The sequence below is a fragment of the Protopterus annectens genome, chromosome 14.part0, assembly GCF_019279795.1.
Source record: "Protopterus annectens isolate FY-2018-M chromosome 14.part0, PAN1.0, whole genome shotgun sequence".
NCBI lineage: Eukaryota > Metazoa > Chordata > Ceratodontiformes > Protopteridae > Protopterus > Protopterus annectens.
Genome location: NC_056748.1, coordinates 585,089,212 through 585,104,887, shown reverse-complemented (window position 1 = coordinate 585,104,887; position 15,676 = coordinate 585,089,212). Strand labels below are relative to the sequence as shown.

General features: G+C 43.2%; 1 protein-coding gene across 2 annotated transcripts in view; it reads left to right on the top strand.

The window, feature by feature from the left end:
- PANK1 (pantothenate kinase 1) overlaps positions 1-15,676 on the top strand; it is a 590,851-nt gene that overhangs the window by 264,876 nt on the left and 310,299 nt on the right. For both annotated transcript variants that reach the window (XM_044056334.1, XM_044056335.1), the window contains exon 5: positions 9,755-9,878. In XM_044056334.1, coding sequence (XP_043912269.1) covers positions 9,755-9,878 — 124 coding nt within the window. The remainder of the gene's footprint in view (positions 1-9,754; positions 9,879-15,676) is intronic.

Genomic DNA, 15,676 nt, shown 5'->3' with positions numbered 1-15,676 from the left:
AAAACGAACTCCCCCTTTACTTCTTGGCACTAACAAAACTGAACAAGTTAACAGCAAGAAAAGTACTGCAGGCCTTGGGCTTCATGGCATCATGCATAATCTTGGTTCCATTTGCCAGACTACATATGAGAAAACTACAGTGGTACCTAAAGAATTTATGGTCCCAACACAGACACAGCCTAGAAACAGAAATCCCATTAATTCCATGCTTAAAACAGGAGTTCCTATGGTGGGCTCAGGCATGCCAGTCAAACCCAGGGCTACCCTTTCGCAGATGTCAAGCAAGCCAGACCATCACAACAGACGCTTCAGACCTAGGATGGGGGCCCACATGCTGGACAAATGCGTGCAAGGATTGTGGACACAGGATCAACTTCACCTGCACATCAACCTAAAAGAAATGCTGGCAGTAAAACTGGCAATCCAAAAGTTCAGACCATTTCTCAAAGAGGGCCAGTTGATGATAAGGACAGACAACACCACAGTCATGTGGTACATCAGCAAACAGGGAGGCACTCATTCATACCCTCTATGCAGAATGACTTTGGAGCTGTGGACCCTGGCACTCAGCTACAACATCCAGTTACAGGCAATATTTGTACCGGGAAAGGAAAATACTCTAGCAGACATATTAAGCAGAACCACATCGGATGCCCACGAATGGAAGCTGCACCCGGACATCTTCAAGACCATCTCAAAGAAATGGGGAATGCCTCAGATAGATCTATTTGCATCACCTACCAATCACCAGCTCAAAAAATTCTGCACAAGGACATTCCACCCACTAGCATGGAAAGTGGATTCACTCTCCTTCAGCTGGAAAGGCCTAACAGCATATGCATTCCCACCTCTTCCCTTGATACACAAGGTATTACTAAAAATCAAGGAAGAACGTCCAAGGATAATCCGGATAGCTCCAAACTGGCCAAGACAACACTGGTACCCACTGCTGAGGAGCATGTCTCGGAACAATATGTGGCCAATACCCCTGAGGCCTTTGATGTTAACTCAGAACAACTACAGCATCATACATCCAAACCTAAAAACGTTGCAACTGACTGCATGGAACATCACATAGCAGCAGCTAATCCAGAACTTTCCCAAAGAGTTAGAGACATTATTCTTGAAGCACGCAGACCTTCAACAAGAAGAAACTATGCTGGAAAATGGAAAAGGTTTGTCATTTGGAGTACTGAAAGAGGAAAAGATGTGTCAAACATAGATATGCCTAACATTCTGGAGTACCTAGCGAACTTCTTCATTCAGGCCTGTCCTACTCCTCCATCAAGATACATGCATCAGCTATTTCAGCAGAATACAGCTTTGATCCACCTGTTTTTCTCACCTTTGCTCAGGCAGTTCCTCAGAGGAATCAAGAATGTAAAACCTCCAAGGAAACCACCATTACCAGCTTGGGACCTAAACTTTGTGCTAGAAAAATTGACACTATCACCCTTTGAACCAGCAGCAACAGCAGACCTACAACACCTGTCATGGAAAACTGCTTTCCTACTGGCAATTACTTCAGCAAGGAGGGTTTCAGAACTACAGGCCTTAATGGCAGTGCAACCCTTCCTAATCTTCCACCAAGATAGAGTGTCTATGAGAACTAATCCTACATTTATGCCAAAGGTGGTATCCAGAGTGTCTTTAAACCAGGCAATCCACCTACCTACCTTCTTTCCCAACCCACAAAACAGAGGGAAAGAATATTGCATACCTTGGATGTACATAGACAGCTACGCTACTATTTGGACAGAACTAAAAGTAGCAGAAAGACTGACCAACTTTTGTAGCCTATGCAACAGGAAGGGAAGGAAAAGCTATTTCCAAACAGACAATCTCCAAATGGATAGGAAATTGCATACGATTCTGTTACTCCTTCCATGGAAAACCAATTCCACAGAACATAAGACCTCATTCTACAAGGGCAACAGCCACTACCACAGCCTTCTTACGAGGAGTGGCAACCAAAGACATTATTGAGGCGGCTACTTGGACCTCCATGCATACATTTGCCAAGCATTATAATTTGCCTCTATATTCCAGATCCCGAGCAGGGTTTGCCACTGCTATACTGCAAGGGATCCTAAACACACCATAATCTAGTTTTATCCTCCTCCCCTTGTTGGCTATGGTATTCTACCCAGTTGTTATGACTGCAGATGCATCCATGAAGGACATAGTACAGTTTTGTACCTACCATAAATGTAGATGTCCGAACTGGGTAGCATCTGCAGTCAGGATTACCCTCCTCCTTCCCTCTGTGGTACTCCTAGGGTCTTTACCCTCCTAATAGCTAGCTAGTGGGGGGGAGTCTCTTATGGTGTATTTGTTTGTATATATGTACATACATGCTTACTTTTTGTGTTTACCTACTATCCTTTTGGAAACATTGGCATTTATCCAAATTTTAGCCTTCCATGAGGGCAACTGGCATCTGGGGCAAGAAACACTGAGGAAAATGGCGTCGGCTGATGCCTTTATACCCGAAGACCAACAGAGATGACGTCGGGTGAAGTGCGACATCAGCCGAAGCCGGACCCGGACTTTGGAATCCGGCCGACTGAAGGGCTGCCTGACGACAGGACAACCCAGTTGTTATGACTGCAGATGCTATCCAGTTCGGACATCTACATTTATGGTAGGTACAAAACTGTACTTTCTGTACACTCAGCTCCAAACTTTGAATCCTGCAGCGTGGCTAATCATCTAAATTCACCCTTGGCATCCCTCAGCAAACCTGTGATGGATGTCATTTTGGAGGCTAGAAGGCCTAGTACTAGAAAATCTTATGCTGACAAATGGAAAAGATTCTGTGCCTGGAACCAGTCACAAGGAATAAGCACAGCAATGCCCAATATTCCTCGGATTCTACAATACTTAACTGAGATGCTTCACAAGGGCCTAACTTTTTCTTCCATAAAAATTCATGCCTCTGCCATTTCAGCTCATTACAAAACAGAACCTCCCCTCTTCTCTCATCCTCTGCTAAAGCAGTGTCTCAGAGGGGCCAAAAACTTAAGACCTCCCAGGAGAGTGTCAACCCCTGCATGGGACCTCAATTTTGTTTTGGAAAAACTCACTCTCCCTCCTTTTGAGCCAGCTGCTACTGCAGACCTAAAATTTCTCTCCTGGAAAACAGCTTTCCTTTTAGCAGTCACTTCAGCTAGAAGGATTTCTGAATTACAGGCTCTTATGGCAGTGGAGCCTTTCATTATTTTTCATGCGGACAGGGTGTCTCTCAGGACCAATCCATCTTTCATGCCTAAGGTGGTATCCAGTGTGGCTCTTAATCAGACCATTCATCTGCCAACTTTCTTTCCCAGTCCACAGAACAAGGGTGAGCGGATTCTCCATTCATTGGATGTACACAGACAACTTAGATTTTATTTAAACAGGACAAAATCTCTCAAGAAAATCTGAACAACTATTGGTGGCATTTGCTGCAGGGGCTGAGGGAAAGGCTATTTCAAAGCAGACTATTTCCCAATGGATAAGCCATTGTATTCGTTTCTGCTATATGCACCATGGTAAACCTATCCCCAAGGGGATCAGATCTCATTCCACTAGAGCTGCATCTACTTCTGCAGCCTTTCTCAGAGGGATTCCTACCAGAGACATTCTAGAAGCTGCTACCTGGAGCTCGGTTCATACGTTCACCAATCATTACCATTTACCTCTCTTCTCTAATTCCAGAGCTAGCTTTGCCACTGCTGTCCTGCAGGGCCTTCTAGCTGCTCCTAATGCTGTATAAATCCATCCTCCCAACCATCGCTTTGGGAATCTACCCAAATGTAATGACAGCAACAGTGAAACACGAAGAACATCGTACAGTTGCGTACACTTACCATAAATGTAGATGTTAGAGTGTATTCACTGTTGCACTCCTGGTTACCCACCCTCCAACCCCCTGTTTTTCTCTTACTATGCCTCCTTTCTTTTACTGTGCTTAAAAAGCCTTTTTGGTGTATTTGCTTTTGTTTGGAGGTATATTTTTTGTATTTTAAATTATTTACATATATATATATATATATATATATATATATATATATATGTATGTGTGTATATATAGAGATTTTATATATATATATATATATATATATATATATATAGCTCCCCATTTGGGGGGCACCAGACATCTGGGGCAAGAAAAACTGATGTAATGGCGTCGGCCGCATGTTTTATACCCCCTGACGACCTGACGTCATGGAAGAAGGGACAGCAACCGACGCAGGACCCAAGACTTTGTTAATCAGGCCTGCTGAGGGCAACCTGCCAGCAGATTACCCAAATGTAATGACTGCAACAGTGAATACACTCGAACATCTACCTTTATGGTAAGTGTACACAACTGTACTTTCTGACATTCAGGGGAATGGTGGTTGATTATTTCTGAGGGGCCTAGCGGAGTTCCATAGATTGTAGTGAGGGAGGAAGTTCCTATTATGATTATTGAATGCAGTTCTACTTCAGGACCCTTCTGTATTCTGTAGGGCAGACGTGCCTTTAAAGAAGAAACAAAAAAACTAAACATGTCTCTGCTGCACCTCTGGATCCACAAAGCGAGTGGCAGGCCTTTACTCTAGGGTTGTTTAATGCACTGATTGCTTTAAAACCTCCTTGAGGGGTTTCTGTTCCTACTCCAAAGAGGCCCAGGGAACAGAGTTCCTCTGAGGAAGACTCCAATTCTGAGGAGGAATCCCTGGCCTGTTTTTCTGATATTCATTCTCCACTGGGCTGTGGTTCAAAGGAAGAGGAATCTAATGGTCCTGAATACTCCCTTTGAAGAAATTTGTTTTGGAGATACAGCCACCAGGATGATGGAATTCTTTAAATGGGATTGTGCTGAGGTCTCTGATATTTATGAAAGGTATTACGAGTTGCTGCAGATGGAATCCCCTAAACCTTCTGCTATTCCTCCTGTTTTGGCTGCTTTGTTGGTTACTTTTTCCAATGCCTCTAAAGCTCCTGATTCTCTTCCTCTTTCTCCCAAGAAGCCTGATATGTTTTATAGGTTGCCTGAGGATTGTAACTTCTTGTGTTAATGTCCTACTGCTGACCCCTCTGTTGTGTCTGTAGGTTCTGACAAGCCTTCTCAACTGCTGCCTTTCACGTAAGTTACTGGCTTCTGATAAAGGTAGCAGAACCATGGAAAGACTAGGTAAGAAGGTTTACACCTCTGCCACTTTGGCTTTTAGGGCTATTAATTATCAGACCCATATGTCCAGGACAGGTATGTGTTAGTTCTTCTTTTTCAGGCTTGCCAGCTTATCTCTGATCTTTCAGACTCCAGGGGTAAAACTGCTTCTCTATCTTTGTTAGGGGCTTCTTCCCAAGTGGTTCGTCATTCCATTAAATGCAGTTATGATGCAGCAAATGCCTCTTCTAGGGCTGCTGCTTTTGGTTCTGTGATAAGAAGGTATTCTTGGCTTAGGCTTCAACTCTTACCTGATAATATCAAGGCTAAGTTGTTGGATGCTCCTATTGAGAATAAGCTTTTGTTTTGGAGAGGCTGCGGCTGATCTGTTGAAGTCCCTTCAGGAGAAAGGGAAGGCCTTACAGGATCTTAAACATGTGTTTATCTCTCCTGTTCCTAAATTTCAAAGAAATTACCCAAACAAGCCTGCCTTGTTCACAGACAATCACGTCCTTTTAAGGGTAAAAAGTGTGGGAAGAGGCCTCCTCCTGCTAAGGTTACTCGGACTTTAGGAATTCAGAAGCCTTCTTTTCCTGATAAACCAGGTGCTGTATGACTATCCATCTGTTCCCAGCCAAATTCCTCTTTCTCTTTGCCTTTCCCTTTCTCTTCTTTTCTGGCTTTAGGTTACTCAGGATTCTTGAGTTCTGTCCATCATAGGGATAATGCATGATGTGGAAATCTCATTCTCCCTTTATGGGCGGTCCTCAGCTTCCTCAGGAACAACTTCCCTTATTCCCAGATGTGCTTTAAGACCTTTTGTCTCAGAGTGCTGTTCAACAGGTACCTGTTTCCCAAAGGGGAAGGGTGTTTTACTTGGTGTCCAGAAAAGAGTGCTGTTGGAGACCCATTCTAGACATCTCTCATCTAAATAACTTTCTGAAGGTGCCCACCTTTCAAACGGTGTCCCTTCAAACTCTGCTTCCTGTTTTATTCCCTCAAGCCTGCATGGTATCTGTGGATCAAAAGGAAGCTTATCTTCATATTCCCATCCATCCTATTTTCAAGACGTTTTTATGTTTCTCTGCTGCTTCCTGGCATTTTCAGTTCTCTGCTTTGCCCTTTGGCTTCTCTTCTTCCCCAAAGGTATTCACTAAATGCCTCGCTTCTGTTGTTGGTTACTCGGATGACCTTCTGATTCAGGCCTCCTTTCCAGACATCCTGTTGCTAAACCTTCGGTTTGTGATTTATCTCCTCCTAAGACGTGGTTCACAATAAATTTCACAGTCTTCTCTGAAACCTTCTCATGATCAAGTCTTTGTAGGGAGCAGGATTCAAACAGTGCCTGTATTAGCATCCATGTCTTCTCCAAAGACATTAAAAGTAATTTCCTTTTTTCAGACTTTGTTTTCTCTGGCATCTGTTACAGCCAGGGAGCTTCTCAGAGTTCTTGGTTTCATGGCATCCACCATTCCTATGCTTCCTATGGGCAAACTCCATATGAGAAAGTTTCAGTAGTATCTGAAGTCAGTTTGGCTTCAACATGCACATCCCATAGAATGTGTAGTTCCTCTTCTACCCTATCTAAAGAAGGAACTTCTGGTGGATTCAGTAGTTCTCTCTAAACCCAGGGCTACCTATTCATCCTCCTCTCCCCTCTCAGGAACTCTTCACATATGCATCAAATGTGGGATGGGTACAACTTTTGGCTCTGTAAAAGTACTGGGAGCATGGTCACCTCGTCAGCAGAAGGAGCACATCAGTGTCAGAGAGATCAGAGCCTTTCTGCTGGCTGTTCAGATCTTTCATACTCTCTTCTGTCCAGGGTCTCTAAAGTCATTCACAGACAATACCACAGTGATGTGATATATAAATAAACAGGTAGGAGCAAGGTCTTATCTCCTTTGCCGGTTGGCTCTCCTGGTTTGGGATCTTGCTATCCAGTATCAAGTGACTCTTCAGGCTGCGTACATCCCTTCAGGTCAGAGCATAGTAGCAGACAGTCTGAGCAGGTCCTTAACTCAATCCCACGAATGGATGCTTCACAGGGATGTTGTTTCTGGACATTGTCCACCAATGGGGTACTCCTCAAGTATCTCTCTTTGCCTTACCTCTGAACAGACATCTTCCTCAGTTTTGTGCAAGAGTCGCAGGTCCTGTAGTGTGGAAGGTGGACGCCCTGCCCTTTTCTTGGAAGGGGATGTTTCTTTATACTTTCCATCCCCTTCCTCTGATTCCAGAAGTCCTGTGCATAATTTTACAGAACACTCCCAAAATCTTGTTAGTGACTCCCTTTTGGCTGCGACAGCATTGGTTCCCTCTTATACTACATCTAGCCAAGTTCAGTCATCGTAAGTTACCTCACAGGGTGGACCTACTCACACAAGACAAGGGATCTGCCATCCATCACCAACTGTTCACTCTTCAAAAGACACTGTGGGTGATAGGATTTTGATTCCTCACAGACACTTTTTTTCTGAGGACGTGCTGAAGGCTCTGCAGGAGGCCAGGAAACCCACTACTAGGAAATCCTACTTATCCAAATGGAAGAAGTTGTCTGTTTGCTGGCTGTCTCATAACCTGGACCAACTTACTGTGGATGTCCTTTTGGTTCTCTGTTATTTGTGTGAGTTGTTAAGTACTGGTTTGGCCTATTCTTTTATCAATGCCCACTTGTCAGCTGTCTCTGTTTGTATGTCTTTATCCCCTCCTTTAGCTTCTAGATTTGAGGCTAAACAATTCCTTAAAGGCACCCCTCATGTTAAACCTCCAAGGAAGCCTGTTCCTCCTTCCTGGGATCTTAATTTTGTTTTGAAGAAGTTGACTAAGGCTCCTTTTGAGCCAGCTGCTTCAACATCTTTGCAATATTAATCTTAGAAGACAGTTCTTTTGTTAGCCATTTCTGCCAGAACGGTGTCTTGAGTTGCAAGCCCTTATGGCTTGCCCCTCATTTCTTGGTGTTTCATAAGGACAGGGTGTCCTTGCATACTAATCCTTTCCTTTATGCCCAAGGTAGTTAATGCGTTGTCATTTAATCAGCCTGTTAATTTGCCCACCTTTTCCTCCCTCTATGCAATCTGCCAGTGATAGGGTGCTGCATACCTTGGATGTGCATAGACAACTCAGATATTATTTGGATAAGACTTAGTAAGTCTAGTAACAAATCTGATCAGTTGTTTGTTACTTTTCATCCTAGGTCCCTAGGAATAACTGTATCCAAGCAAACTATTTCTTCTTGGATTTCAAAGGCTATTTCCTTTTGTTATACTTTTCATGGCAAGATCTTCCCTTCTGTAAAGGCTCATTCTACTAGAGCTGTGGCTTCTGGTGCTTTTTTCAAGAAGGTGGATTCTACGTCTATTTTAGAAGCAGCTACCTGGACTTCTGTGCATACTTTTACCAAGCACTACATGTTGGATAGCATCTCTAGAGCTTGAGCTGGTTTCGCTAGGGCCATTCTTTATTGTTTCACATATATTTGCACATGTAAAAGTTTTATTCAGTGTGTTTTCTACTTGTAAATTAAATGCTTCCTTAAAAGAGGACTACGGGAGTATGGCAACCACACTGATCAGTCACCATATTTTAATAAAGGTCTTTCTTTCCTGCAATTCAAAGCACATTTTCTAACTATTCAGATTTCCCATTCAATCAACCAGTCATACCATATAGCCTGCTCTATGTCCCCCTTTCCAAGATCATTTAAATTAGTGCAAGCTAAGAGTTTTATTGTCTTATGAAATCTTTTTACAACAAATGTGCCTGTAAAGAAATAGACCAGAAAACTTAAACCTAAAGAAGGATCTCCATGATTGTTTATTTTTTTTATTTGCCTATAGTGGTTGAGAATATCTTGATATTTGAAGTTGAAGCTAGAAGTATTGCTCACAGGTAAGTTGGATTACAGTCGTGTACCACTGATGCTACCATCAAGGGTTATAGAACATTACAAGCTCATCTTTCACTGCACTTTAACAATACAGGGATCGGGTGAAGGACACTCCCTACTGGAATTAATTATTTTGCTCCATTTTGTCATCCTTAAATAGTATATTTCAGTACTGCTTTTCTTAGTCATATTTGCTTACTGTGTGTTGTGGCCTGTGTAGTAGTAGTGGTCTGAGCCAAGAATTTGAATGATCTTGTGAAATTGTGTGTGTGTGTGTGTGTGTGTGTGTGTTTGTGTGTTTGTGTGTGTGTGTGTGTGTCTTGGATGGGGGTTGACCCTGGATTCATTTAGGAGATCATTGGCTTTTTCAGGATTTCTCTTTCTTTTCTATGCCGGTACTGGTGAGTCTTAAGTTTGATCTTGTGGCAAGATAAAATAGAAATGACCGGCCATACCCGCATCTGTATATTGTAGACAATATCATTTGCCATGGATATCAGCATCTGTAAAAAGTAGCCCTTGCAAGTCTGCCTTAGTGTGTGCTGCCACTAAATGGTTGCAGTGTTTGTTGTAACCTGACAGTTTCTTGAAGACTTGCTGTTAATGGGGAGTTGTTGCGTGTTATTTCTTAGCTGCATAGTAATTTATTGTTCTGTACTTTCAAACAGTTTTGTGATATCATTGATTAGTAATATACATTCTACTTTTGCCTGCTTGCAATACAGCTTTGGTCACATGATGAGTAAGGAGAAGCGAGATAGTATCAGTAAGGAAGACCTAGCCAGAGCAACTCTGGTCACTATAACAAATAACATTGGCTCGATTGCTCGTATGTGTGCACTGAATGAGGTAAGTGTCTCACCAGGTAATCGTATGGTTAAAATTAAGCAAGAAGGGGTAAAAAGTAAAGCTGTACTGCTGTTTTAATTATTACATGTTATTTTATTTATTTGATGCCAGTAAGTGGGCTGAACAGAGATGGACCTTTTCCAGCCCCAGACACAGTGCATGTTTAATTCACAATAGAAAATGGTTATGGAAGCAAAAAACAGATGTTTAAATTGGGAGAACTAAAACATAGAGGCTATGAGAATTTTTTTTTTTGCATTTATGATTAAACTTGATTTACTTCTGTTTTGGGGTTTTCAGAATTGAAAGGTATTCAGAAATAGTCCATCCAGGTTATGGTTTGGCTGAATTCATCCAGTGTTTGTGAGTGTTTCTGTTTATATCAGCACTTCTGATACCTTAATTACAAAGTTATAAAAGAAGCTGCTTGCTGTTTACACCTCAAAAGAGTATCTTTGCTCAGAAAGCATTGAAGCATAAAATCAAGGAGAAAGGAAAGATTTGATCAGATGTCAAAGAGCACTGGCTGCAGGAACAGGTAGAAGTGACACCACCTGTATTGTGACTGTTCGGCATGTAAAACTCTCCCAGACTATCATCCTCACCCTGTAACCCTTAATGCCCTGCTGTAGTGCTGTACCAAAATATGTAATTTTCCTTGGAATTTAGCTTTGTTCGATGGCTTATTCCCTTCCTAACTTATAAGGCAGTCTTTTGATGATTTTCCTCTTCAGTTTATTTTCTGAGATTCCCTCTTAGCTGGTCAGGCCTTAGGCCTTATGTTAGAAAGACAGCTTTAACAAATAAGTCCCCTGCAGACAAATACTTTTTTTGTCAATATACAGTTTGCTGACAGTGAGGTAATATGTTCCATATCTTCACATATAAGGCTAGCGATACTAATGGGTTTATAGCTGCCAGGGTCCATGTTTGGGACACCCTTGTGTAACAACATTACAATGGCTGTTTTCCAGGCTTCAGAGATGTAACCAGTGGAGAGGCTTAGATTAAAGAGGTTAAGTAGGAGTTTGTATTGGCCATATTTGCCACCAATAATCAGGTAATCTGGTATATTATCAGGGCCTATGGGTAAAGTGTTCTTACCTTTTGATAGGACTGAGGGAACATATTCCGTAGTTACTTAAGAGAGTGGCTGGGATTGTGGAATCTTCTTACACTTATAGTTGAGCCTCAGACCAGGCCTAGGAGTATAATCCCTCTTCCCTGCAATGAGACCTGGCCCTATCTGCTACTACATCTCTCTTTACATTTCCCTTTTCAGAGAGTACCACTGGCACCTATTGCTGTGCTTCAGTCCCCACTTCATTTATACACACATCCATAACTGTTCTGGAGATTGGTAATTGCCAGAAATTGCCTACCCTCAAGAGTAATCGACAGTTAGATCTTGGCAGATACCAAGCCAGTGTTATTTATGTGTGAAGTTTTCATTCAAGCATCAGCCTATTCCCCTCGTTTTCAATGTTGCCATTTGTACTTGACCCTCCCTCTCCAAGTACCCAGTGAAATTGTTGCCAGTAGTTCTTGACATCCCTCCCACCAAGCCAGGAGCGGCCCTAGGTCAACTGATGCCCTAGGCAAAAGGGCTCCACGGCACCCCCCACCACACCCCCTAGTGCCCCTATCCTGGTCTACCAACATCAAATAAATACTGGAAAAGCTCCCCTGCTAGAGTGGCACCCTAGGTGGTCATCTAGTTGGCCTATGCCTAAGGCCAGCTATGCACCAAGCACACACACACACACTCACACACACACACACACTGCTAGTGCCATTAGTGTCTGTAATACTTGCACTGGATTATCAGATGTCAGATCCCTATCGGATGTGGGTGAGGCATCTACCACGCATTACATCTGTCCATTGGAACTTTGCTTTTTATATCCTGCAGTCCTGCTACTTAATTTCTGTATGGCTATGAATATATTGCAGCTGGGCCCTACCTTCCAGTCTACCATTTTAATCCTACCCAGCTTCATCCTATCAAGACAGTACTCTGTTCTGAACTTTCCTATACAATCTACTTTAAGACATTCCCTGCCCCAGCCTGTGCCTCACCCACCTCCTCCTACTACCCTAGTTCATCACTGAGTTTTTATTCCTCTAAAAAGAAGCTACAATATCTACCATCTCTAAATCCCTTTCATCTCAAAGAAACAAAAAGAGTGTAGCAGAAACAAAGTATGTTAAATCTTTGTGGATACGTGGTGATGAGATGTTAGAAGAGGAAGGCACAGCATCTCCATGTAATCCAAAATTGGAAAGCTCCAGAAGTTAATTACAGGAATAAAAAGGGTGGCCAAAAGGTGCCAGTTCATTCACGTAAAAGAAGGTTAAAGTGTGAGTTATTCCACCGAAGTTCCCCCTGTCATTTTTTTGTTTTATTCCTCTCACTTGGTTTATAACTGAAGTGTTGTAGTACAGCAGTGCATTGTGGGGCTAAGTAGTGGTATGACAGTGTAGGAGAGAGCTGTATACCAAGCAGTCCTAAGGCCAGCAGGAGTTTGTTGTTCCTTCAGCCAGAGCTCCTCCCACTGAGTCATCACTGTCATGCGCACCCTTAACTTTTGTTTCTGCAGCGAGAGCTCCTCCCACAGAGCCATTGCTGTGACTAGTACCCATATAGTTTGTTTCTGCAGCCACAGCTCCTCCCGTAGATGTATCACTGTGGTGAGTTTTGTTTCTGCAGCCAGAGTTTCTACCACAGAGCCATCTTTGTGACTTGTACCCATATAATCACAAAAAAAGCACCAGAATCCAGGAAAAGTGACACGAACAGTTTAATTCACTAATGCTGAAACTTCACAACACGTTTTCGTCCTTGACTTCGTGTTGTGAAGTTTCAGCGTTAGTGAATTAAACTGTTCGTGTCACTTTTCCTGGATTCTGGTGCTTTTTTTGTGATTACTAGTGAACGTTGGGGCACCTGCCTTCTTCTGTGGTTACTTGTACCCATATAGCTTTTGTCTGTAGTTGGATCCATAGCTCTCAACCTTACATCTACAAAATGAGGAACAACAGCTCTCATAATGTGGGACAAATGGGCAAAATGTGGAACACTTATTTAGAGCCTACTAACAACTTCAGCTAGGAAGCTCATAGGATGGTTAAAATGTGATATTTTTACTTATGTAATCATTCTTTTAATGAATTGATACAATTAATTTCTATTTTCCATGGATATCCATTAAAAAATGTGTTAACAATGAATGTTCCTCGTAATAAGGTACACTTGCGAGGTATGGTTGGATCTTTCACACAGCCATCAATATGCTGAATAGTGACAACTTTGGTTTTGTAGTCAGAACCACATAAGCAACAGAGACCTCCAAAGCAGACATCCAAGCAAACGCTACCTCAAAACACACACAACACATAACCCACAAAGTCAGTGTGCCAAGCAGCCACAGCCCTTAAGGCTGAATAACACACCTGATACTCTTGTTATAGGTGACTCTATTGTCAGACACACTGACGTCCCGCTCACCAGGCTGAATAAAGAGAAGGTCACGGTGAGCTGCCTGTCGGGTGCTAGGATCCGACACATAATGCAAGCACTCAGGTCACTCCAAAGCAAATACAAGTATGACTCAGTCATTGTACATGCTGGTGTGAATGACCTGAGACGTACCTCCCTGAACTGCATGAAAAGAGACATAGAGGAGCTCTCTGATCATGTAGCCCAGGCTGGTATGACCCTGACCTTGAGCAGCATCTTACCCTCACCTAGAATGATGCCACAGTACAAAGACAAAATGATCGATTTTAACAATTGGCTAAAATTTTGGTGTCATTCAAAGGGGATCCAGTGTCTGTCAGCCTGGGATGACATGCTCGACAAGCCACGTTGCTTCGCTAGGGACGGCTTGCACCTGTCACCACTGGGCGTTCGGATATTGGCAAAGGCTCTTGCCACCCCTATAGTGCCTTTTTTAGGCAAGGCTCAAAAGTCAAACCCACCCCCATAGACAGCACAAGGAACAAGAAACTAAGGGTAATGCTGCTAAACGCCAGAAGTCTTAACCTCAAGATGCACGCACTCGAAGCTCTCCTCAGTATGGAGAACATCGATATCTGTGCAGTGACAGAAACCTGGTTCAAAGCTTCAGAGAGCACCCCAGCACTACCAGGCTATACCTCATATCATGCTTTTCGGCCCCAAAACCCGGACCGAACCACAAAAGGAGGGGGAGTTTCCATATTTATCAAGGATATCCACACCTCCAGGTTAGTGGCATTGCACGAAGTATCGGAGACCATCCATGTGCAACTAACAGTGGGCAAGACTGCTTTTCAGTTTATAGCATCCTACAGACCACCCTCTCAAAGTCAGGAATCCCATTCGGCCTTCCTGAAAACATTGGAGAACATGAAGATCTCTCCGAACACCATTATACTGGGCGACTTCAACTGCCCAAACATTGACTGGGAGCACTACTCAAGCCCCAGCACCTTAGCCCAAAGATTCCTGGAAATTATAAACTCAAATGCTATGGAACAACTAGTCACCACTCCCACAAGAGGGGACAACATACTAGACCTGATCATTACCAACATGGGGACTCTATGCTCCACACCAGAAGTATATCCCTCATTGGTAAGATCAGACCATAAATTAATTTCACTGGATGTCCACATCCCGACCCCACCCCAGCCCAGAAAACCACAGTGAAAAACTTCTCAAAGCGAACTTCTCACTTCTCAAAACCGAAGTGGAATCCTTCAAGGCCCCAGGGCCAGTGGAAACTACAGCCCAAACTGCAGAATCCTATATAAATGCATTCTACGGACATCTCCAGGAATGCATGGATCATGCTATCCCAAACAAAACCAAGACCCAATCATCCAAAGGCAGGCGTCCAGTCTGGTGGACCCCTGCCATAAATAAACTGTACAACAGAAGGAGGAAGCTACTACATGATAGAGCAAAATCCCTAATAGGGAAGGCATCTCTGATCAGTACTAGCAAAAAATTACGATCCCTCATAAAATCCTCCAAGGCCAGCTTCGAGAGAAAAATTGCACAGGACACCAAAGACAATCATAAGGCTTTTTTCAGTTATGTTAGGAACCTGGGATGCAACTCCCAGACTTGTTCTGAGTTGATTCTAAACAACAAAAAATACACTGAACCCACAGACATCGCCAATATCCTGGCAGACAGGTTCAGTGCAAACTTCTCCACCCCCCCCCCAAAGAGCAAGTATCTATCCCGGCAGAGGGCTGCCTCCCAAACATCTCAGATGCTCAGGTGAAGGCTGCCCTCTCCAAAGCAAAAAAACACTGCTTCCATGGGACCAGATGGCGTCCCAGGTTGCGTCCTACATGAACTACAAGAGGAACTAATCCCTCAAATAAAACAGCTATACAATCTCAGCCTCACTACAGGATATGTGCCCACAGAATGGCGTACAGCAACAGTGGTCCCACTCCACAAAAGTCGGACCCTGGAAACTATCGCCCCATAAGCCTGACTAGCTTAGTCTGCAAGGCTATGGAGAGGATCATCATGGAGCTCATAAACAAAGACATTGGGGACCTACAGACACTAGATCCTACCCAGTTCGGCTTTGTCAAGGGCAGATCCTGCCTTTTGAACCTGATTGACTTCTTTGAAACAGTCACCAAAGCCATAGATGAAGGGAAGGTAGTCCACACAGCCTATCTGGACCTTGCAAAGGCATTTGACACAATACCCCACTCGGACATCATAGATAAGCTATCCAGCGTAAATATAAACCCCTATGTCACAAGATGGGTCGCAAACTGGCTCAAAG